Genomic DNA, 25,313 nt, shown 5'->3' with positions numbered 1-25,313 from the left:
CGCTTGAATGAAGGAGGAACGCACTGCTTGTCGTTGTCTCGTCTTTCCCCCGCAGTACTACATAGTGGAAGTGAACGCGCGCCTGTCGCGGAGCTCTGCGCTGGCGAGCAAGGCGACGGGCTACCCGCTGGCCTACATTGCGGCCAAGCTGTCCCTGGGCATCCCGCTGCCGACACTGCGCAACACGGTCACCTGCCAGACCACCGCCTGCTTCGAGCCCAGCCTGGACTACTGTGTCGTCAAGATCCCCCGCTGGGACCTGGGCAAGTTCCCACACGTCAGCAACAAGGCAGGTCTTCCATAGAGCATTGGTGGAACGGGGAGAGGAGCGGTGGGGAGGTGTGGTTCCGTCTCTTTTGGGTTTTTTAAAGACGATAGTCTTTCTTGGGCTGCTTAAACCCAGAAATTTCGGTCTGTCTGTCTATGTCTGTCTGTCTGTGACTCGATTCGGCCACCGGGCCAAAGTGAAACGAAGTCTGCGCAATAGTCTTATATACTCACAGCCAAATCTAAACGTCTGAGTCCGGTGTCAACGTTCATACTTGTCAACATTGTTGAACAAGAACAAGACATTTTGCAAATATAAGACAGAAATTAATACACAAAGGGATATTTACAGTGTTTCTTTAAAAAAAAAATCATGGATGCTTGATTTTTGCGAAATGAAATACAGTACTGCATCCACTGCAGAAAAAGAATTCACACTCTTGCCCGCACCACTAAAGCAAGCTTCTGGTGGCATTTTAAGAAATCAAGCGGCAACAGTTACGAAAGGTTCCACTATATATGTTCCACACTATATATGTTCCACATTTTGCTTCGAACGCACGTGGACTAGGGCAACGCGGTTCTATAAACATTGAAGTAGGACGCCTCGATTCAGGCGTATCTCCGTCGTACGGCAGCACTGGCATCGAGGCACCCGGCCTGGAGCCGTGGAAGAAGGCGGTAAATTTAAATTGACTTGAGCAAACCTTTAGCGTGTTTCCCTTGGGAGAGGAGCATGACGGAAGAGGAACAGCATGAGAGGTGAGTGGGAAAACGAAGGGAGGCATTTACTTGGCCAATGTCGACAAAGACGATCGTCTTTCGTGGACATTTGCAACGAAAGGAGCAGATATGCGGCCAATATTTTTTTTTTATTTGGAAGAAGTAGTTGTTCGTGTGCATATAATGCCTCTGGAGTGTTTTTTTTTCCCCCTTCTTTTTTGCTCTGCTTGTTTTATATTGGTTGTTGTATTTTGAGGCGTTACCCTTCTCCCTCTCTTGATGCACTGTGTGTTTGATTTGGTTCATTTTAATATGAAAGCACCCTTGCACGCTACTGGCATCACCAGTAGCATATCCTTTCTCTCTCCCCCCCTTTTTTTTTCACTAGTGTCTATTACGAATATCGGTAAGGATTACGTTTTCCTTGTGGAATGCCTTTATGATGATTGCAGAGGGCCAAGTTCGCTGTCTCGTTTAGCACTTCTTGCGGGTTGATGTAAGTGCAAATGCCGAGACAAATACTGTAGATCCCCGTTGATATAGTTCTGTCTGCAACATTTTCCTGGCAGTTACAATGTGGCCGCTCATACCCGCTGTAGTTCAGTTTTGTCAGGCCATTTGTTTTTACAGAATAAAATTTTTCTGGTCCCCCACAGTTTCAAAAAATGTGCCAATGATGTTTTACCATGTTTAGGATTCGGTGCTCACTAATCCATAAAACAACTGCACGAAATGTAGCAACAGTCATGGCTTTTCTGATTGCAGCGGTGATGTTGTTTAATCCCTCTACCCCGCTGGAACAGATTGGCAGCTCCATGAAGAGTGTGGGCGAGGTGATGTCCATAGGACGCTCGTTTGAGGAGGCCTTCCAGAAGGCAATCCGAATGGTGGACGAACACGTGTCAGGCCTGGATCCTTATCTGAAGCCCGTCAGCGACCGGGTAAGAGTCGGACAGTTTTATATCAATTGTTTTTCATTCCTGCTGGTTGATGGCACTCGGTATCTTCGGACTACACTATATGACGCACCGCGGATGGTCCGTGGTTATTCAGAGGATTCTGCATGACAAAGAAATGTGAAAAAAAAATTAGCGGATTGCTTCTCAGGGAGTTTGCAGTGAGCCCGGGACTGATCATTGTAAAACCGTAATGTTTTCCAGCGTACAGGAAAGATGTTCAGACAGTGTCGGTGCGGCAAGATGTTGCTGCGCAAATCCCTGAAATTAACCTTCCATGTTGTACTAAGAGATTGTTAGCGGGTTGTGGTTGAAAGGTAAAAATGTAATTAACCCAGGTCAGAGTTGAAATAACGAAAAAATTGCACCATCTTCCCGTGGGGAACCATGAGGAGGATGCGAAGCATCATGGGGGTTCTGTGTAGGTTCCATTGTGTTGCCGTTATGTTGTTTCATTTATTGGAGCACGAATGGGAACGTAGTGTGAACCCTCATGTAGAGACAGAGAAATGTAGAGACAGCAAAGAGACCGGCACCTGCATTACCTGATCGAACACCTCCTGGTTCTCGTCTTTCTTTATTGTGTGCTCACGCTCCTACCCCGCTGCTCGCCCCCTTCGTCCTCTTCTCTGGTTGAGCTGCAAGGCGCGTGGCGCTTCCTGCCACAGCTTTCCCACGGGAAATTCAACGTCCTCCTCTAAAGTTTTCAGTTCGTCGTTTCCGTTGACGTTCAGCTTCGCGTGCCTTCGTTGTATCAGTAGCTGCTTGACGTAGTTTGAATGAGTGAAGGACATAAGGCGCGTTCGTAGCACGTGCTCCCGTCTCGGTTTGTAGCGCAGTGGGAAGAGCGCCACGTACCTCCCGTTGCGGCCACAGAGTCGTGGGATCGAAACCGGGTGCCACCTAACTATTTCTTCTTATAGTGGACTGCGCTGACGTCAGCCCAACGCTGACGGGGCTGAAGAGACGCGCATGCGCAGTAGAGTGCGGACAGCGGACAACAACGACAACAAGGGAGAGAGGGGCACAGCCCCGAGCATGAGATGTTTCGCATCTAATAAAATCAAATTAACGGAGGCAGAATTAACAAGTGTCTAATGTGTGCCCTCCTCCCGTGTGGTGCAACTATTGTTTTGTGTCGCTGTGCCCCTCGCAGGAGCTGGCGTGCCCGACGGACAAGCGGATGTTCCACCTTGCGTCGGCCATCAAGGCCGGCTACACGGTGAAGCAGCTCAACGAGCTCACTCAGATCGACCCGTGGTTCCTGAGCAAGATTGTCAACATCATCGAGTACCACACCTTCCTCGAGGGACTGCACAGCAAGGTGCAGGGTGTTTCTGTTCGTCCTTCGTAAAAAGCATGCGCTGTTCCTACCTTTGTACCTCACCAACAAATAGTCCAGCGTGGTACCCTTTTGGGAGGTGAAGTGTGGCACTTCACTGAAAAGGGCTACACGTGTTGCATTTTCTTGTGCACACCAGTGTGTGGTTTGTTTCATTGATGTGCAGCTTTTATCGTAAAACATGACTGGCAGCGAGCAGAAATTTGATCGTCTGCTTTTCAGACTGAGGTGAAAATCAAAAATGTCTGTGTTGAAATTACGGCACTTGTTAAAGATTCGCAGGTGGTCAAAAATAATTTGGAGCCCACCACTACGGTGCGCCTCAGAGCCCATGTGTAGCTTCTCTGCATTAAACAGACAAAATTTAAATTTTGGAAAATAAAACTTGTCTATCTTATCGCATACCCATTGTTGTCAGTATCACGACCCGCTAATCTCTTACCTGAGGAGCCGAATGAGCAATACAGTGGAACACTGTCTATATGACTTTCTGAAGACTGCACGAAAATGTATGACTGGTGGTGGGTAGATATTGCCTTAGTACATGCTCGCATGCAATAGATGGGCTGGGAACTTATGTGGGCTTAAAATTTGAACTTTTGTAAGAGGTTTGATGTGTTTAATTTGCAGCCGGCACTGCTCACACACGACGTTCTCCTGCGGGCCAAGCGTCTTGGGTTCTCGGACAAGCAAATCGCCCAGTGTGTGGGGAGGTCAGTTTTTATTATTTTTTTTTTTTATCTGTTCTTCGAAATTTTCTGCTCATGTGAGCTTAAATGCGTGTTTTGTATTTCATCATTAATCAGAACACACTGTACTTCTAGCTTTGTTTATTTCGCATGCCACCAAATGTAGAAGTGCCTTTACCGGGCCTGCTCTGAAGATTGAAAAGTAAGGGGGGTGGGGAAAGGATGTATGATAAGTAAGTCATCCCCAAATTCTGAAGTGATGCAGTGATTCATTGTTGACATATATTTAAGTTCCCTTTTTTTTTTTAATGTAATGAGCTTGTGCAATCACTTTTACGACCCTTTCTGCAACCCAGCACTGAGTAGTTTTTTGAGACTGAGTCGTTTCTTTTCTTCTTTTTGTGTGTATTCTACAATCCTTTCTTTAAACCAGCACTGTAGTAATGTGGAATCCCTTTTGGAATCTCTTCTGCAACCTCTTCCACAATGTTCCCAGCACGGAGTTGGTTGTGCGCAAGATCCGCGAGGAGCTGGGCATAGTGCCCCGTGTGAAGCAGGTGGACACGGTGGCGGCGGAGTGGCCCGCGGCCACCAACTACCTCTACCTGACGTACAACGCCGCCACGGATGACATGGAGTTTGAGCACCAGAGCGCCATCATGGTGCTGGGCTCGGGCGTCTATCGCATCGGCAGCTCGGTCGAGTTCGACTGGTGCGCGGTCAGCTGCGTCCAGGAGCTCCGCAAGGTTGGTGTCTAGCCCCTTCGCTGTTTATTCCACCATGCAACCGTTGTTTCGAAGCCTTTTGAGGTTGGTAGTTTTGTCGTAGTTACTCATGCAAGCGTTGGTCCCGTTCACTTGTCCTTTGTCCATAGCCACAGAATGTCATTGTCGTCATCATCATCATCATCACAATCATCATCCTCCTCTGTAGGTTCACTACAGGCTGAGGGCCTCCCCCTTAGATCTCCATTCTGGCCTTTCGTGCTCTTCCCGAGCCCATTCTTTGCCCCCTAGTTTCGTTATTCCCTCCATTGAGATAATGGTCTTTCCCTACGTAGAGTCACGCCTCTCGATGGCCGCTCGATTGCCCTGGTGGTCTACCTGTTGTCATTTCGTCGCATTACATGTTGTGGGCTACGGTGGGACTGAGAGGGCCAATGGGGGATACAGGGGGTTTCACCACGCCCGCAAAATGACCCATCCAAAATGGTCCATGGAGGCTCGCGGCGTCCACGAGGGAGACGATGCGACGGGTTCGACTGGCTGACAAAGGCAACGACCGGCTCCAAAGGGCCAGGATGAACCAGGAGATTTATTGGCCGAATGATACAGCGCATACTCAATGCCAAGACAGGGCTAAAAACTACACTGTACTGACGCGCGTCTTAAGACCCCACCCAAACCCCACCCGGCTACGGCTGAGGTTGCAAGTGGGCTGCTTGCAAGGTAGGAATAGGCCTACCTGGCACGTCCGGTAAGGGTCAAAAGCAGGCCTTGACCGAATGTCTCAGCGGAGAGGGAATGAGCAGCGTCCCGGTTCTCGAGCTCCGACCTCCTCAAGCCCCATCTCTGCTACCCAAGAGACCAGCGAAGTGTGCACACTGCGCTTATGAGGCGTGGGGGAAAGGAGGCAGGCTCCTGGGCAAGGAGGAGCGACAGCGGTAGCGGGGCGGTTGGTGCGGGCAGGCATGTCGGCCTGCGAGTCGACGCAGGGTGGGACGTAGGTCGTGGGCGTACGCGCGCGCGGCTAAAGGTTGTGTTTGTGGGGCGGGGAAAAAGGGGATCTAAAGGATCGCCACAATGTCTAGCCCAAGTCCATTTCTTCCGCTTAGTTTGAAATTACGTAATATGTTATCTTCTACCGATCCCATTTCGCCGTTCACGATCTGTGAGTCACGAAATGTCGCACGGGAAAATGTATGGAGTGGCGATGCCTGTTTTCACGCTTTTGTTTTTTTGCTTTAATAACTGACTACTGTTGCTTTGAGTTGTACATTTGTATTCACCACACTTTAATCGACCGATAAAGGCTGCCTTGCTTTTGCACTTTCATGTCCTTTTAAATGCACATAGGTCGTGGTTCAGAGTATCAAGATCACTAGTGCTTTCATCATTAGCTCTAGTAGTATCCAAAGGCGTAGAACAAAAACATGGCGCACATGTTATTTGCTCATCTTGACCATCATTTGCGCAGCTGGGCAAGGGGACCATCATGGTCAACTGCAATCCCGAGACTGTCAGCACGGACTACGACATGTGCGACCGCCTGTACTTTGACGAGATCAGCTTTGAGGTGAGTCCTGTTGGCCACTTCCTGTTCAGTTCTTGTCTGAATAAGAGGACCCGTTGCATGCTGCCTGTGCTAACCTCTTCTCCCTCTTCCCTTTGATTGCAGACAGTGATGGACATATACACTCGGGAGCAGCCGGAGGGCATCATTCTCAACATGGGTGGCCAGCTGCCCAATAACATTGCCATGGACCTGCACAGGCAGAAGGTGAGGAGGTGGCGGTGCACACTCAACTTAATATAGCATTTGTGTGTGATAGCTGCTATCGTGGGTAGTCTGTTTTAATCGGCCTAATACACGTAACCTATTAATAACTTACCATCAGAGGGGCAAATGGTACTAAGAAAGCAAAGAGGCAGGGAAAAACATGGCTTAGTGAGACGAAAGCTTGGGGCAGATAATTGCAGACTACGGACTAATTAGCGGAGTGTAAGACAGATTACAATGCACAGTGTATATAGGGGATCATGTTGCAGAGCACTGCATTTCTGTTGTCTGTGCCGTCTGTTTGAAGATTTTCGTACGTGTGGCTGAAAGTGAATCGGTCAGTTTTGGTGCGTTCCAGGGCCGACTTCACAAATTCATAGCAGCTTCACAGCTTTATTTCAAGAAGCACTTGTTGCTCGTATCCCCTATAAAGCTGCCGTCATGAAGTGGCTGCTGTGAAGTAGTTTATACTGAAGCCTTGCCGGAGATCAGGGACCATTATTGGGCAAGGTATTAATGCTGAGTAATTCTCGTACGAACAGTAACATTTCTTTTCCTTTACGGTGGTCAAAGCAGTAGACTCGCTCATCACCTGTGAGGTGCACAAAGTAGATGCGTTCTCTGGGGCTGTGGATTGTTGTGCAGCTGATGTTACGAGTATTTACAGTAGTGAGCTCTGCCTGCCTTTCTCGCGCGATCACCAGGCCCGCATCCTGGGAACGTCCCCTGAGTCAATTGACTGTGCCGAGAACCGGTTCAAGTTCTCGCGCATGCTGGACTCCATCGGCATCTCTCAGCCTCGCTGGAAGGAGCTCACAAACTTGGAGGTAAGCTGGCCTGAGAACTTGGTCCCCAAAAGCGTGGGCGCCGTAGTGTGTCATCTAGCATCTTCCCACAAAAGTTGACTCTTTTTAAGTGCGTGGTTGTTATAGGGCTGTGGGTTCACGTTTTGCTAGCTATTGTCTGCAGGTATTCCTGTGCTCAGACGGAAAAGTCGACTGTGGTGTGGCGCACGCAGTTTCTAAATGCATTTTCGTGACTCATTCTTCGTACTTCCATGTTGGTTATGCTTGCTGCTTCCCAGAGCCTTTCTCTTCTATAGTTTTATTCCTTTTCCCAGTGGCTTGAAAGGGCTTGCACAAATGTTTGCACGCTTTTGACACACGATTGGCGGAAACGGTTGGCGGAAACTCCGATGTCCGATTAGCTGAACTTGGCAGCCAGAGCCAAATGGTTACCAACATCATCAGCCTTGTTCACTGACTAATACTTGGTTCTAAAGTAAACGGATTATGGTTATTTTTGTTGGGTGGTAGTTTCTGAAAAGACCTTGGCAAAGGGTTAGTCGAGACGAAGAAGCGTACTAAGAAGCGGTCGTGAAAATTGAGCTCTGTTTATCGACCGATAACTTTCTTTTTCTTTTTGGGCTTGTCTGGTCAAAATTAATCCGGAGCCCTTCACTACAGCGCGCCTCATCGTCTGCATTGCGTCGGGGCGTTAAACCATACAATCAATCAATCAATCTTTGGGCTTGTCGCCGGCGTGCAGAACATCAAGTCGTTCTGCGAGGAGGTTGGCTACCCCTGCCTGGTGCGGCCCAGCTACGTGCTCAGTGGCGCAGCCATGAATGTCGCCTACTCGCACCGCGACCTCGAGGGCTACCTCAGCGAGGCCAGCGCAGTCTCCAAGGAGCACCCCGTCGTCATCTCCAAGTTCATCTGTGAAGCCAAGGTACCGCGTAGCGAGCATCTCATGCAGCACCAGCTAATGGGAACATTAGGTGCAGCGGCGTTAGCCAGTGAAGGCAGCTCATGCTCTCGGATACTGTCCTCTGTGTCGTGCTCACAGAAGTAGGAAGCAGGCGGACTGGATTTAGAGTGGATGCCCTACTATGCTAGATCTTTCAAGGTCATTCACTGTGTCACAAGTGGCCTTCAGCCACCCGCTTGCAAGCTGTGCCTTTTGTTCTTATCGCTTCGCTCGCTCGGAGCCTCGGCATTGTGGTACCCAATTTCACTAGGCGACGGTGAAACAGCTGCTTTGCCAGGCTTGGCCCCCCAGTCTTGCCATCGATGGCGCGTGCCGGCTGGGCTGGTTGTGTGTGCCCTTGAACACAAGCGAAATGGTGAATCCAGTCATCCAGTAGATATAGCTGAACTGCAGGCTTCGAAATCTCTAGCAAAAGGGCAAACTTTCGCAAAACAGTGTGCATATTCTTTGCCTTCGCCCGCAATAACTAGGTTTCGAAGCGTAAAATGCGAGCCTTTTTTTTTCTTCAGAATCCGTTGTGCTTGCAGGCAGTGCTAATCTAGTGAGGAAGCTGGGTTGAACAATGGTTGCAGGAAATCGATGTCGACGCTGTGGCCAGGGATGGCATCCTGATGGCCATGGCAGTCTCGGAGCATGTCGAGAACGCCGGCGTTCACTCGGGCGACGCCACGCTGGTGACGCCACCCCAGGATCTCAACTCTGAGACGCTCGCCAAGATCCGCGCCATCTGCCAGGCTATCGGCGAGGCGCTCATTGTCAGCGGACCCTACAACATGCAGCTGATCGCCAAGGTGCATTTCCGTGCCTTCTTTCCTTGCCTGCGTGTGTCCAACTTCACTGGATGCAAACGTAAACCTGCACTTTTGTCACACAGAAGGGGGATGTGTCTCGTTAGGATAAGTCTTTTCTCACAGGCAAGGATTTACAACAAATTATAGAAATTGTCAAATAAGCGCTTTATAAACCACTCCGCATTATAGTGAGCCGTATTAAAGGCAGCCTCACTGCTGCACGCACGTGCGTTGCTTGAAAGAAGTTTTTCTAGGGGCGACGTAAGATGTCACTTATGAAGATATGAAGTCCCTGGTGCTTTATATCGAATACTTTCATAAAAACCACTGTTCAGTGTTGTATGACAGCTGCATATGACCAGTACTCATTTACGGGGCAGAAACTTGGAGGCTCACTAAAAGGGTTCAACTTAAATTGAGGACGACTCAGCGAGCAATGGAATGGAAGATATGTGTAACATTAAGGGACAAGAAGAGAGTAGAGTGGATCAGGGAGCAAACGCGTGTTAAGGACAAATCAGTGGAACTTAAGAAGAAAAAATAGGCGTGGGCAGGGCATGTAATGTGGAGGCAAGGTAACCGTTGGTCATTAAGGCCAACAGAGTGGATCCCTAGAGAAGGCAAGCATGGCAGGCTGCGGCAGAAGGTTAGGTGGGCAGATGAGATCAAGAAATTTGCGGGGATAAACTGGTCGCAATTAGCACAGGACCAGGATAATTGGAGATCTATGGGAGAAGCCTTTGCCCTGCCGTGGGCGTAGACATGATGATGATGACTGTTCACTGACCCCCTAAAGTCAGCTTCAATGCGATGATATGTCTTCAGGGGCAGTATAAGAGGTGACGTGTGAAGGCTCTAGAGGTGACGTGTGAAGGCTCTAGGGCCTTTTACGACAGCATTTTTTGTATGTGGCCAAAAGTGGGACACATCAAGCCAGGTAGGCGGACAGACGAGTTTCCATTTTGAGTGCGTGTAGACATGCTTAAAGGGACCCTGCAGCACTTGCCATCGACTACTCGGAATGTATTTTGAGGTGAAGTCTATTGTCCCAGCAATCTCTTCCCACAAAAATGATGAAAATCCGTTCACTATCACCAAAACTACGCGCGATGAGAAATCGCGTATAATCGTTCCCTCTCAACTCGACCGCAGACAACGCGACCAAAGCGGCACGCTCTCTACCGTAGAGGGGGGCGGCTCGCAGCGTTCTCTTCGACGGTGTTCGATATACCGCGGGTTGGGAAGTTTTCTCCTTTCCTCTGCAACGTGGAGGGGTCTATTTTCGGTCTGGTGCCACGAAAAAGCAGGCATGGCTGCCTGCTCGCAAGCGTGCGCTCAGGCTGGTAGGGCGTTTTTGAAGCAATAAACGTTTGTTGTCGAGCGGTCTCGTTGAAAGGAGAGTGTTGAGTTTGTCACTCAAAGTCAGCGTGCACTCAAAAAACGAAAGAAACGCCAAAACTGTGCATACAGGTTCAGGCATAGAAGAGGTTGGTACACAGCACCGACGACAGTGGATCGTCTCAGGAAATGTGCGAAATAAGCCACCAAGTTGGCCAGCGACAGCCAGTAGGACAGCCATGGCTGCAATGACATCGTTTAGGCCATGCCAGGAATGCATAATGAGGGAAACTGAAGAGATCGTGGCTGGTTTTTCTGCGTCTTTCACAGCAATTCGCGCGCTCACTGCTTCACGTGCACGTGTAATATTTGACTCAGCTATTCCGGGCAATGTAATCTAAATGACACGCAGATTTACTTGCACTGCTCAAAGGGTGTTGCAGGGTCCCCTTTAAGGATTTCAAGAATGAAAACACGCCCTAACCAAAGCTTTTAAGCAGCCATGCATTCTTGTATTTTTTAACCTCGTCTTCTCCTTTTAGGACAACCAGCTGAAGGTGATCGAGTGCAACCTCCGGGTGTCCCGCTCCTTTCCCTTCGTCTCGAAGACGCTCAACTGCGACTTCGTCGCCTTGGCCACCCAAGTCATCCTCAAGCGACCCGTCGAGCCCCGAGATCGGGACGTTACATTTGGTGGGGCCAGAGTCGGGGTCAAGGTAGGTCAGAACTCTGGTGCATGCAGTTGTCTCTTGGCCGCATGTCAGTAAGTTTGGTGCGCAGCTGTGAAAGACACGGTCACCACTGCCATTGCAGTGTGGCGGCAGATTGCTTTTACTTTTCATTGCTTTTCGTTGTTTTGTAGCCTAGAGATATAGGGAAAAGTGAAAAGCAGCTAGGTATTTGCACCATTCGTGCTCTGTAAAAAGCGCCACTGCTGTCAGTTGATGTTATTTGGAAGTGTGCTTTTGTTGGTGATCAGTGCTTGCAGAGTTAGCCGTATGTGCTAGTGGGTGGTAAAAAAGCAGTGCCTTGTTTACAGTTGCAATGCCACCAACTTTCATGCGGCGAAACTTTGTGAAACAACCATGCAGTGCTGTACTGCTTTCATGTAGTGGCACGGCTCACTCGTATCCAATTTTTCTATAGATCTTGCCTGTAGTGTGCCACATTGGAGGTGGAGGTGTAAGGCACTCCTCTGGACTCTTGTATCATTTGTACGTTCGCAATGCAGGTGCCTCTGTTCTCGTACTCTCGCCTGGCGGGTGCCGATATCCGGCTCGGGGTGGAGATGGCCTCGACAGGTGAGGTGGCCTGCTTCGGAGAGAACCGCTACGAGGCATATCTGAAGGCACTCCTCAGCACGGGGTTCTGCATTCCCGAGAAGAAGATCTTCCTCTCCATCGGAAGTTACAAGGTGACTGCCTGCCAGTGCATGTTGGGAGCCGGCATAGAGCCATTAGTTGAGCCGAGGCGTTGATGCTGAAATCGTCTCTCTCACTGGATCCGTATAAACAGAATTTTCATTCAGTTTTCTTATAGTTACAACTCGGTTCTCAACTGCAGCTTTATGCTAACAATTTTGTGCCAGATAGCGGCTTTCTGCCAGACAGCGGCTCTGTGCCAGATAACGGTTTTGTGCCACATGGCAGCTTCGTCCGAAAAATCTTTCCTCTTACATATGTCTTGGTCGGCCGCTGTCGCACTTCTGTTCCGACACAGCACAAGGCGGAGTTCCTGCCCAGCGTCCGAACCCTGGAGAAGATGGGCTTTCAACTGTATGGGAGCCTTGGCACCTCGGACTTTTATATGGAGCACGGCATCAAGGTAAGTGTCTCTGTACAATTGTAGGCAACCACGCTTAGAAGAACAGTTAATGAAGTGTAAGGGAAAAAAAGTTGTGCTACTGCCTTGATTGCATTTAGAGCAATGCTCAGCGTCCTAACATAAAAGGAAGCTTTTGATTTCAAGGCCCCGATTTACTGCAAATTTGGCAGTGGATGTAAGTGTGGCCCTTGGATTTTACAAATTTGTGATAGAAATTTTTAGCTTAGATTGGAACGCAAGCGACAGAGCAATTCAACATTTGCAATCTTTACAAATGTGTGGGCAGCCAATTTTGCAGCCAACAACAGCCAATGTTGTTGCCACGTTAAGTATTTTTGCAATATCAAAGAAATAAATTGCTGATGTCTCCTAAATGTATCAAAATGGCTAGTACCACTGGCTGTGCGGTCGGGAGGACAGTATTAACTTCATTTTAACGTGGTTCAAAGTAGTCTGCATTGTCGTAGGCGTATGTAGTTGCCTATTTTCGCAAAAAGGTTGTGGGTTTGATCCCTGGATGTGGCAAATGTGTTGTTGGTGGCGGAGAAAACAAAAGTGCCCACGCTTTCAGGTGTACGCCGGAGAACATCAAATGAGCTAAATTAAACTGTAGCCTTTCGTAGTATCTCCTCTCATTGCCAAAATGTAGCTTTGGTGCATAAAACCCAAATTTTGTATCCCAGATGTGGATTTGTGACCCAGGTGCAGATTTGTAACTGAGTGTGGATTTGTAGCCAAGGTGTGGATTTGTAGTCGATGTGTAGATTCGTATCCGGGGCCTGGCTTTGTAGCCGAGGTGTCAATTTGTAGCCCAGGTGTAGACTTGTAACCAATTTGTGACCCTGTAGCCAAGGTATGGTTCTGTAGCTAAAGTATGGCTTTGTAGCCAAGGCACGGCTTGGTGGCAAAACTAGAGGTTCGACGCATAGGGCCCCCAGTTCGAGCAGTCCCGTTCATGGAGAAGGGCACGAGACATACCGTATTTACACGATTGTAGGTCGACCCCTTTTTTCAAATTTGACAATCCAATGTCGGGGGGTCGACTTAGAATCGAACTCAAACCGTCTACCGCTAGTAACGGCAAGAGAAACGAGAAATCGGAGGTGTTACGAGGTGGGGACAGCTTTGCACCCTCGTTCCTATGGTTATGGTCTAAAGTGTGAACCGCATGAGGCGTTTTCTGCCCGCGAAAATGCGCCGCGCTGATGCTGCTGCAAATACCACGCTAACCACGCGCATGCTGCGAGGTACGGCGGCGGCGGCAACATGGCGGCATCACCAGCCGCGAAGAGGTGCACGTAGCTCCAGCGACCGCTTCTAACCACTCCCTAAGATATCACTGAATGCACAAACGAAGACGTTTGTGCAGGAAGGGATCTGATAATGTGGTTGAAAACGAAACTATATAGCATTATCCGCGCCTCGAGGGAAAGCGCCAATCAAATATCCGCCGCCGCGTGGTAGAACTTAAAGGAGCCATGAAGACAAAATGCAAGTTTGTGTTATTCGAAAGATTTCGTGTTTTATAGTGCCCCCAGCGCTTGTCCGAATGCAAACGATGCTTTATTCACTGAGAAATTAATCAATTTAGGTAAAACTTTTGATTTTCCCGCTCACTCGTGCGTTTTCGTGGTCCCAAATGACATCACAGGAGCCGACCGCTCTGCAGCCTAGGGTCCCTTGATTCACACATCCGCCGTACAGGGTGGAGACACGTATGCACTGGCGCCGCCATTTTGGTCCACTCGCTCGCTGCCGAAACAAGTCATTGTATCAAAACCGCGCTAAAATTATCGCCGCAACGGGGTTAACTGGCGAAGTTTGAATCATCTTATCTGTTTTGCATTGCTGGGTCTCGTGGGAAACGAGAACAACGCGTTGTGCACGTTGACCCAACTGCAGCGGCACGGGACCGTTCAAAGGGTGTCTCCACCCTGCACGTTGGCACTGGCACTGAGGTACTCGCGCGTTTGTTTACGTTACTGAACCTAGATGGTGCCACCATACCGTGGCGTGTCGTTTTCTGCCTTTTTTTTCGTTCTGGGAGAAAATGGTTTCGTGAAACATAGTGCTCACTCAACAAATATGTTCACGTAAGACACCGTCGCGTCAATCAATCGGCCAGTGTCGTCTGAGACAACCCCAAAGCCCCGCAGTTCTGTGCAGCTAAACAAGCATAGTGCGCGCAGTACCAACAACAGCAGTACGAAGCGGTACTTCTATGTTTACATGTGCTTTCATAACTTACACTTACCACAATGCTTACGGCTTTAAAAAGAATGTGCCCCATATTTAAGCGCAAATAGCTCGCTCGGCAAGCTTGTAAGCTCTGCCTAATTTGTGTTTACTTTCGCCGGCCTCCGCCAATCGCAGAAATGGCTCGAATGACATCATAGGTTCTGTTGCGGGAAATGAGCTAGTGGGTCGCATGGCCATTTCCTTTTTTCCTAATTATGTAGCTTATTTGAGCGAAGTTTACGTTAAAAGTGGTGTCAGTATAATTCTAACGAGGCAGTTTTTTGAATGAACCAAACTTGTGTTTTCTCTTCATGGCTCCTTTGCAGTAGAAGCTGCCGCGTGCGGAATTGTCGACGCGGACGTGAAAAAGTCGCCCGCGCAACGCCGACACGCACGAATCGCGTGCAAAAACGCGTCAAGAAACATTTTATTCGTCTCTAACAAACAAAATGAGTATTAGTGAATCCCTTGAATCAATGCGCCGCGCTAACGTAGCCCAAATCGTATCACGTTCAGTACACTTCTGAACGCAGTGGTGGGAGGTTAGTCGCTCAGAAGTAAATCGCGCGCGCCGCCACTTCTGTCAGCCGCCATGTTGTTTGTTTTGGTATCGCGCGGCAGTGGCCGCGCCACTTCTGTCAGCCGCCATGTTGTTTGTTTTGGTATCGCGCGGCAGTGGCCGCTGCCGGTTGCTTCGATGGTTGTCATCTCGCAGCGAATGTGTTCTTCCCGCTCAACCCACAGCGCATGGTTATTCCGGGTGCTTATACAAAAGGTTTTCTTTTTTAACATCTACCGCGCATACCGCGAGCGCACGGCTCTTGTGAGAGCATCGATGATGGTAGAGCCGCCGTGTGGGTTGACGGAAGAGCTTCTCTTTGTGATACAATTTTCTATGCGGCACTCGCTTTTTTTTTTTTTTTTTTTTTGAAAGATGCAGTTTTTGGGGGTCGACCTACATGCGAGTCGACTTACAATCGTGTAAATACAGTAGATGGCTTCATTGTAAGTCGTGGGACCTTAGTGGGACGTCTGTGGGACCTCTTGCAGATTGAGCCGATGACGTGGCCCTTCCACGACCACGACGTGGACGATGAGTCGGCCAACGGGGGCTCGGAGAACAACGGCAGCGCGTCCTCGCAGCAGCAGGGGCTCAGCATCGCCGACTTCCTGGAGCAGAAGGAGTTCGACCTGGTGGTGAACCTGCCCATGTGCAGCAGCGGGGCCCGCCGCATCTCCACCATGTTCACCCAGGGGTACCGGACGCGCCGCATGGCCGTCGACTACGCCGTGCCCCTTGTCACCGACGTCAAGTGCGCCAAGCTGCTGGTCGAGGCGAGTGGTGGTAGTAATCGCAGAGAGTTTGTGGCCGAATTAGTTGGCCCGGTCGTCCACAAGCCTTGCCAGAACATCAGTTTTCGACTTTAGCGTAGATTGTCTGAAAAATTGTGACCAAAAACTGTTCAAATGGATGTGGAGGACTTAAGTGTCCCCATACCCATCAGAGAAATGCAGCAGTTGTAACTACATTACCTTATGCAAAGGCAGGAGGAGACGATAATTGTGTAAAGCGTTGCTATGGCGGGTGCCTTGAAGCGCTTGGGGATGCCGGCTGGCCCCGCCAGAGACGATTAAGCTTTTCACCACGAAGGATATTTGATGGGCGCTTTCCTAAGTGGCACGGATGCCATTTTGCAGTGCAAATTTGGCCCACATTAACAGCTTCATGCCCGCATGAACAACTTCATTTGCCGCTTTGTATAGCGTTTAAGCAGGCGGTTCGAAGCAGTTGCTGGAGCTACCTGAAACGCGCAAGTAATCTTTTCCCCGGCTGCGTCAGCGCACCTGTGGCTCGTGAGGCACGTTTTTGCGTGCAGAAAACACTCCATGTGGTTTACGCTGATGCCTGCATAGACAATTAAGCTCCGACAGAAACAGTGTGCCAGCCGTGTATGCGCGCCATGTTTTTGCTTGTGGGAACTGCTTCATGCGGTCAACACTTCACTTTAACCGCGAATTTCAATGCAACAAAGTAAATTGTGAATTTTACCGACTTCGTTACGTCGAGGTATGACTGTAATATATACTGGAGGGAAAATGTGGCGTCTATGTCATGGCGAGCCACGCTTCAGCAAGCATGCTGTCTGAAGTCATGTACCGGGCAGGAATGTTCCACTTGTCCTTGGCATGGCTCGTAAACAAGCCGTAGAGTTGCCTGCGGCTGCAAAAAAGCAATTGTTAAGAGGTTATTTTAAAGTTGTTCATTGTTAAAAGATAGTGTAAAGTTGTATGGTCAACAGAAAAGTGGAGCTGCAAAGGATTAGTTCGTGAGTGATTATTTAGAAGCTTCATGCGTGTTTCCCTTTCTTGTTCATTTTGTCTCAAAACTGAAGAGGAACATTGCTAGCTGCTAGGCTGATGGTTATGTCAGGCTCCACTAGATGCCAGTACTTGTTCGTGCTAAAAGCACACAACGGTGTTTGATGTTCCAAACTGTCCCCCACCGAATGCAAAGTAATGCCTCGACCCTAGTGTGAGTGCGATTAATAACATCTCTTTTGACACCGCTACCAAGAATTGGATTAAAACAAAACAGACAACGCACGCCTTTTTTTTTTTTTTTTTTTTGCGAGGGTGCGGCGGGCGCAGTGGCACAAGCCGCGCCATGTCTGTGCTCAAGCGGCACAGACATGGCTGTTTCCAGAGTTGCCAAGCGAAGAGATTGACCACTACACTTTTCAGTGAATACCATCTATATCGCCCCTTCTCGTCGTTCATGACAGGCCCTGCGACTAGTCCACAAGGCGCCGCCAGTCAAGACCCACATCGACTGCCTGACGTCGCGCAACATTGTGCGCCTGCCGGGGCTCATCGACGTGCACGTCCACATGCGGGAGCCCGGCGCCACCGAGAAGGAGGACTACGCCTCTGGCACAGCGGCAGCGCTGGCCGGGGGCTTCACCCTCGTCTGTGCCATGCCCAACACCCGTCCCCCGCTCTGCGACGCCGAGTCTCTGCACACTTGCCAGGAGGTGAGAGGACACCCTGTCGTGCGTCGGAGTGATGCATTGTGTTGTCACCAGCCTCTGTACTGCTATTTCACAGTGTCTTTGATGCTAAAAACATTTGCAGAAGGGTGAACGAAAGGTTCTGCTATTCAATTTTAGTGTTTTCTTGTTACTGTGTTTTGTTTGTTGGGCAGGAAACGACTGCTGCAACTGCACTTTGTGTATCGGGGGTAGCCTTCATTTCAGCCATTCCCTAGTGTTATGCCTACGGGGCTTGGACGTCTCAACCCAGAAGTGCCCCACACAGTGCGTACGTGTTGTGTACGGCACTTCTAGGTGGAAAAAAGGGTATGTGCAGGGCTGAGTCTACAAAAATGATACGTCCCTCAAAAAAGTGCAAAGGAAGGTTCACAACTGCGCGGATTGAGTAAAGCCAGCGGGAAGCATAGAGAAAAAAGGGGGGGAACTAGGAAATGGCCGCCAGTGAGCACAATTCGCACCACCCGCCTCGGACGCAAAGTGTCAAATTCATGCTGCTTGGTGTCTGGCATGTAAACAACGTTGGGCCACCCGTGAGGCAACGTGCATTGTGACGGCCTCATTAAAGGGATTGTACGCACGCTGCTTTCAGTGCCTTCTGCAACACTGCTGAAGGAAATTAGATTGTGCATTTGCATGTTGCGTCTTCATATAATTCACACAATAAACTCGTGTTACGACGAAGTTTTCAGGACTGAAAACTGGATTTGTTATAAGCGATCATTCAGTAAAATCGCCTGTGTCCTATGATTTGCTGTCTATGCACTGTAATCTGAACTGTGAAACACTTTGAAGTAAGCGAAAGCAATTCATAATAAACAGGTATGATTTACTGTCTATGCACTGTAACCCGAACTGTGAAAAACTTTGAAGTAAGCGAGATTTTGAATAACGCAATTCATAATAGCAGGTGTTTATTCTATATCATTGGTTGTTATTACTTGTAATTACTGTTTGGGGGTTACAAGTGCCAACCGTATGCTGGAATGCCGAATTTTGGGTGTCGTTGACGCGCAGGCAGCCAAGTCGGGTGCTCGGTGTGACTATGCCCTCTTTGCGGGTGCCAACCAGACCAACGCGGAGACCGTGGTGTCGCTGGCATCCTCGGTGGCTGGTCTCAAGATGTACCTGAACGACACCTACGGCCCCCTCTGCATGAGCACTGTCACCGACTGGCTCAAGGCAAGTCTCCCGGGGTGTTCGGAAGCCTAGGTGCTACGCGTATCTTCCAGCAGTTGTTCTTCTGTGGACTTCTCACCTTTGGCCAGATTAGTCTGGAGACCTCCACTACGGCGCGCCTCATTGCCCGTGAAGCGTCGGCGCGTTAAACCCTACAATCAATCAATCAATCGGCATCTTGGGCCAGTGTGTCAGCTGGGAATTGGAAACAAGCTTTGGGCAGGGATCTTGTTCAAAGTAAAAAACCAAAGCCGCTTTGTTAAGAGAAAGGTGGTCAGAACCAGGGTGTCGAACCGGAACCGGAACCGAACCGAAAACCGGAACCGAACCCGAATTTTTGCCCGGAACCGGAACTGAACCGGAACCGTATTTTTTCCGCCATTTTGGAACTGAACCCGAACCGGAACGAATTGAAGGAACCGTTCCGAACCGGTTCCGGGGCCTAAAAACTGTGATTTCTAGTTTTCCATCCCGGTACCCTACCTTGCATCCGAAGATATTTTTACCATTCGCCAGACGCCACCACGCAATATTTTGCATAGTCTGCAGTTCCCAAGGACCATAAGGTTCTCATCTTATTATTACCCTAAATTTAAAGGGGCCCTGAAAGGCATTTTGAGCACACTAAATGCAGTAGCGCAATCGTTAGATTGGGTCGTCAAGGTCATCTGGGCCAAGTATTACTCTTTTACGCCCAGCGGAAAGCTCACACTTTTGTTGCAAAGTTTGTCGCTTTTTTCTCACCCTTTCCTTCGTGTTTTTGGACGCCGCCATCTTCACATGTCTACATCATCGATTCCCCGATGTTCGTCATGAGCTAGACATCCTGCTATTGGGCGTCTTTTTCACGCACTTCCGGCAAAGAGATGAGTCGTCTGCTCAGCGTCGACTTGCCGGCTGATCTGCCAGCGTAGTGCCGGAGTGCTTGGACATTTTACGACAAACGAAACAAGTGTAAACAAACGCTTAACCGTTCGTATTGAATGCAACACGGCCATAACACGACATGGATATTCTCTTACCGGAGTACGACCCATAAAGAAAGCGTTGAAGCCCCGTGGCACTTCTTTCGTGCAATCGCAGAGAACGCCCTGAGCCGAATGCCCAGGTTTGACGGATACATTTTTTTCCACTTCAAAACAATCCAGAGATGCGTTTCGAACGAACACAACGTCACAACATGCGTTGCAAGTCTGAACCGCGATTGACAGACGATGGGCTGCCTCCTCCTGCCCCTCGTAAATTCGGCACTCACCTCGCGCGCGGTTTGCGGGGACGAACAGCAAGTCACTTAACTCTGGCGCGCAAGCCGAGATGGCTTAAGCCACGCACACTGCACATACCCCATGCGAGGTTGAGTCGTACGTCGCTCGAGAAAGATAATCCAGGCCATGGGAAGCACTATCCACCCGCAGAAGCACAACGTCGCATTTCATCGCGAAACAAAGGCGTCCACAACACACACACCATCGCCTCCTGTAATGCCAAACGCATCTCGCACTTCCAAATGAGAGTGAGTAGTATGCCTGCAGTACCCATATGCCGCGAGGTGGGGCCCCAAGCTGAACCGGGATCACGCAACCGTAACTGACCTCTGGGGCGGTTTGTGCCTTGTTGCCAAGGCAACCGATGTTTGAGATCGTCAAAGAAAGGCGCTCGCTCCAGCGCTAGAAAGCTCAGAGCCGCGCCGGAGCATGTTTAGCCAACGTTGCCGCTCTCCACCACGCGTCGCCCCAAGCTGAACTGGTCACATGATTGAAGCGTTTTGTGCACGGGTTCTGTATCAGTTTGAAATCTCTTTTTCACATGCCGCCCGCAGGAATTACCGCCGCCGCAAAATAAGACCCGGCACCAGCGGGGCCACATCTGATACCGCGCTTTTTGGATAAACAGTGCGCGGTGCATGAAAGGGACCGAGCGCAAGATCCTCCCCAGCGGCTGCGAGTTCGCCGCCGATTAAAAGTCACGTGCTGCACTGCAGCAACGCACACCGCGAAAGGGCAAGGCCAGGCCACCGCACACATGCGGCCAGATTTTTCGTTCGCTTATCCATCCTTGAGCGGAATGCGGAATTCATGGTGTCAACAAAACTTGCCCGTAGCAGACGGCAGTCGGAGGAGCGTAATGCGGAAGTACGTCACCACTGACTAGCGCAGCATCATGGGAGGCAGTGCTCGCGCGGCTCGCGCGCCGTCAACAGTTGAAAAGAGGAGGAAACGCGGCGCGACGATAATGCGCGGTTTTTGATTTACGATTTCTCAGCTAATACTCATCGCTTTAACAAAATTCTTGCGGGAGGAGATTGCTAATACATTGTCTTATTTGGTTACATGTAGATCCATGCATCGGCGGAAGGTATTTCAGGACCCATTTAATGTATAGTCCGTATACACTATTAGTTTGCTTTAGGTATTGCCCATCTCCCCAAATTATCTTTTTGCATTTACAATAACTTAAGTTAGAACGCATATTCCGTGGCAACATATCATGGGGTATTCTTTATGGTTTCTATCTGCAGTGTGTTTAAAATCGTGTGAAGTTTTCACGTTGTTAATTCGAATGCATCCGTGTCCGCTTGTGAAGGCCTTCAGGGACCCCATCAACAATAAATCCGTATCTTATACTTATTTTAGTTTGAGTGGACACTTATACAAAAACAGCACTGAGACACAAACACTCTAACTTCTCTACGTCACCATCACTTTTTCTTGTACAGTGCCGTTGTGTCCTTTGGTTACTGCCCTAGGAGAACATAAGAATTGAAAAAAAAAAAAAATAAGGGCCTTCTCATTTTCACTTTTAAAGTAAATGCGATAGCATTTCGATGCATGGATTTAAGTCGATTAACCCCGATTAGTGGGTAGACTAGGGTGGTTTAGTGAGATGAGTGAATGAACTAATGTGAATTAGTGGGACTGCGGTGTCGATTAATATGGATTAGAGGAATTAGCGGGTCAGTTAAGGCGGATTAGAGGGTTGGACCAAACATGATATATTTGGGGTCCTTTGCATTTCTAAATTTTGCAGCGTTCTCTTTCTCGACCAATCAGGAAATTTAGTTACGCACAAAATAGCCGGGAAGTTATGTGTCGATCACCTGAATGCTATAAAAGGCCTTTTTTATGTACGTATTACGCTCTTATGTAATTTCTTGCGTAAGATTTACATCTCGCAATGAAGTTAAAAACTAATTGCCTAATGCATGTCTTATATTCACCAAAAGGTTCTCAAAATGTGTATATATATGAGGTAAGACTAGGAAACAACTAAACTGAAAGAGAAAAAAAAAAATCGCGCCAATCCACCCCGTGAATGTGGTTGGAAAGCAAAGCTGTAAACGGCACCCATAACGATTACTCATGCGACGATAGGAAAACCAGAGAGAAGTGAAATGCACTTAACCACACAATTTATTACTTCAAACAGATATTCTTGGTAAGGTTACATCAATGCATGATGCTTGAACGGTGTTTGGTTGAGTTGTATTGGTGTAGCAAGAGTGGAAACTTTTTTTTATAAAATCTAAGTAAGCTCCTACCCGGTGTTAGACGATCTGACTTCTCCGTCTCTGCGCCGCGGACGGAGGCGACGAGACTTGCGGCTGAGAAGGAGGAGGAAGAAATACTTCTGTTCAGATTTCTGAACGGCCCAGGAGTGCAGCCTTGGGGAGTGGTTCCTTCTTCTGTGGGGCCCATATGCAGTACGCGCGGCCTGTGTTCTGACCACCCACTGAAGCTGGGTCGGTAGAGAGGGCCTGGACAGCAGCATCTCCCATTTCTCTAGTTGGGTAGTTGACGGAAAGAGAGGAGGGTGCTCAGGGCTAAAGTCGCACACCCCGATTACGGGGCGGAGTATTTCTACTTCTGAGAAAAATTTACATTCAGCGTCGTAGCGATTCGGATGCATTACGTGAAGACGCGTAGGCTGTGGGAAGGAGCCCGGATTGTATGAGCCGTAGGGTAGTTTGTTGTTCTCTGGAAAGGTCAGGGTAAGGCGAAGGTACGGTCTGTCTCAGAAGGCGATAATGCTGGATTATCTCCCTGGACATGACAAGCGGGTGACTGTCCTCGTGCAGCTCCATAGCACGGGAGGTAAAAGCGCAGGCTAGTTGGGTGGGCGTATTTGTTGCCCTCCATTGAAGCGTGAGGCTGTGTCCAGATGAGCTGAATGGAACCGTTTGGGGAGTGGTTTTTTAGCACGCACAGTGCAGGTCAGGACACCCAACCCGACTGGTAATTCCAGTAGGCTTGCTGGGAATCGGTGACTACCCTCCGAACCCCTGGTTGAGTGAGAGCCAAGGTGATGGCTGCGTCTTCTGCTGCCGTCATTTGGTGGGTCCTAAGCGAGGTACACGCAAGGAGGTTGGTTCTGGAGGTAGCCACGATGATGGCGTGTTGCTGCCCTCGATTTTAGGAGAAGTCTGTGTAGATAACTTTATGAGCCCCATCGAGGGTGGTGTTTAGCGCTTGAGCCCGTGCTTTTCGTTGACCCTCGTCATGTGAGGGGTTCATATTTCTAAGCAAAGGCAGCATCTTTAGTTTTAGTCGCCAAGAGTCTGGGAGTACGTCAAGCGGAGTGACATTTTGGGCGGCCCAGCCAATCTGGTGAAGCATGCGTTTACCCACCTCAGTTCGGAGTCGCGGACCTTCTGGTTAGAAAGATGGCCTTCTATCAGCTCTTCCACCGTGTTTTGGAGCCCATGCTAAGCAGCCTCAGTGTGGACGCATTCATGAGAAGACCAATCGCCTGCTCAACCGCCTTTCTAATCATTATATAAAGCATCTCTATGTCTTCCTCGTCGAGAAGAAGATAGGGGTTTGTCGTAAGTAACACTCGAGAGGACAAAAGCTTCAATTAATCGAAAGGTACCGTATTCTTTTTGTCCTCGATTCTTGGTGGCAACTCGCCTGATCATGTGTATGATTAGATTATTGCTGTTTTTGAAGCGCTGCAAGGAGACGTCACTCTTGGTGTTGGCCTGGAAATGTAGGCCCAGGATCTTGATGCTGGGGTTTGGAGTGATGGCCTGGTCATCAAGGAGTATTTGAATGTATTCCTTGATTTGGCGTGAGGGCGGACGACAAGGAGCTGTGATTTTTTACGTGAACACTGGAGGCCCCAGGCCTTAGCACATTGGCGTACTAGAAGAGAGATGCCATGGATTGGTGTCAGCTTCCTTTAATTTTTGTAACTCTTAGTACATGAGCAAGGTGCGCACAGGGCCGCTAGACGGGCGTGAGTGGTCTTGTGACGCTTTCACGTGGCATTCAGCGAGAAGGCAGGGGGTAAACACGTAGATGTGCTTGGTGAGTACACCATTTGTCTTCCCGTGTTCACGTGGGCCCGTAGCTGAATCGGTAAGACAACGGGCTCTCGCTTTGTTAGGCTATTAGTTGCAGGTTCGATTCCCGGCGGTGCCAGTAAATTCTTTTATTTGTTCGCTGGAGTTTTCTGGTGACACCAACGGTCGCGAAAGAACCCTTGGGGGGTAGAGGTAGAAAGCTTTGCTTTAAAATGGCACGCAATTTAGTGCAAGAAAAAAACTCGAAATAAAGTTAAGGAAAAGAGATAAAAATTGAGCGAATGGAGCCCAGGAAGCGCAGAGCGCCTAACAAGAAAAAGGAGTCAAAGCGCACACGACGACGCAAACGCGTACAGACGTAGCCATGCGCACAATGGAATAATTACAAAGTTTTGTCTAGTCCTGAATCTCGCAAAAAAACGCAGAAGAATTTTTGTCCCTAAATATGAGTCATCGTTGTTGTCCCAGGGTCAAAGAAAGTGACACAACTGAAGGCTTGCTCCGCGTCGAACACGAGACAGGCAGCTCGCCGCTGTAACTCGCGGAGCGGAAAATCGCGGGCATATACACAATAAGTGCTCGGTATAGTCTCGCGCACAGCGCACGTGGGGCACAGTGGTGAATCCTCCCACCCTATTTTGAACTTGAAGCTTCGGGTGTAAGCCACGTTGAGACGCAAACGATGCAGTACACCTTCAGACGCTTTGCTTAGGTCGGGTGGAACACGGAATTTACAGAAATGGTCAATTCCATGTAGAGATGGATATCCGCTGCGAGGGTGCTGCCACTTCAACATTTGCTCTCTCCAACCAGTTCGATAGATAAGGGCACAACCATCCTCTCGAGAGAAAGGAAGCTGTGTCGTGTTACGCAGAGAGTGGCCAGCGCTGGTGGCTGCATCAGGTATTATATTTCCTTCTATTCCCGAATGACCAGGAAGCCATTGAAGCACGATGTAATGGCCCGCGTGCACTACCGCTGTGTGGATTTCACTGATTTCACACACAAGCTGACTGCAGTGGTTGGACAGCCTTCTTAGAGCTTGCAGAGCACCCCGCGAGTCTAAGAAGATCACCCATAGTCGAGCTTGATGTGCACCAATGAAATGAAGGGCAGCCCTTACAGCCGCTAGCTCAGTAGCGGTGGATGATGTTTTATGGCTCAGTTTTTTCCTGATTGTGCACTGGACCGACGGAATCCATACGCCAATGGCAGATGATTCTTCGGTCACTGAGCCATCTGCATAAACGTGGGTGTGGCTTGCGTACGCGGTAAATAAATACTCAAGTGTGAAAAACTTCAGTGCAGGTGCGGGCATGGACGACTTTTTGCTTATTCCGGGAATTGT

At 49.2% G+C, this 25,313-nt stretch overlaps 1 protein-coding gene across 3 annotated transcripts in view; it reads left to right on the top strand.

Annotated features, from left to right (window-relative positions):
- The window catches only part of R (carbamoyl-phosphate synthetase 2, aspartate transcarbamylase, and dihydroorotase rudimentary), a 73,653-nt gene that overhangs the window by 23,003 nt on the left and 25,337 nt on the right, over positions 1-25,313 (top strand). For all 3 annotated transcript variants that reach the window (XM_077690729.1, XM_077690728.1, XM_077690727.1), the window contains exons 14-29: positions 56-289; positions 1,794-1,931; positions 3,103-3,270; positions 3,919-4,001; positions 4,474-4,723; positions 6,174-6,272; positions 6,375-6,476; positions 7,181-7,303; positions 8,025-8,207; positions 8,819-9,037; positions 10,918-11,091; positions 11,607-11,789; positions 12,095-12,199; positions 15,488-15,772; positions 17,221-17,469; positions 18,502-18,666. In XM_077690729.1, coding sequence (XP_077546855.1) covers positions 56-289; positions 1,794-1,931; positions 3,103-3,270; positions 3,919-4,001; positions 4,474-4,723; positions 6,174-6,272; positions 6,375-6,476; positions 7,181-7,303; positions 8,025-8,207; positions 8,819-9,037; positions 10,918-11,091; positions 11,607-11,789; positions 12,095-12,199; positions 15,488-15,772; positions 17,221-17,469; positions 18,502-18,666 — 2,760 coding nt within the window. The remainder of the gene's footprint in view (positions 1-55; positions 290-1,793; positions 1,932-3,102; positions 3,271-3,918; positions 4,002-4,473; positions 4,724-6,173; positions 6,273-6,374; positions 6,477-7,180; positions 7,304-8,024; positions 8,208-8,818; positions 9,038-10,917; positions 11,092-11,606; positions 11,790-12,094; positions 12,200-15,487; positions 15,773-17,220; positions 17,470-18,501; positions 18,667-25,313) is intronic.

The sequence above is a fragment of the Haemaphysalis longicornis genome, unplaced genomic scaffold (genome assembly GCF_048455015.1).
Source record: "Haemaphysalis longicornis isolate Haplotype H1 unplaced genomic scaffold, Haemaphysalis longicornis Haplotype H1 scaffold_10, whole genome shotgun sequence".
Taxonomy (NCBI): domain Eukaryota; kingdom Metazoa; phylum Arthropoda; class Arachnida; order Ixodida; family Ixodidae; genus Haemaphysalis; species Haemaphysalis longicornis.
This window is presented reverse-complemented; position numbering and strand designations above follow the sequence as displayed.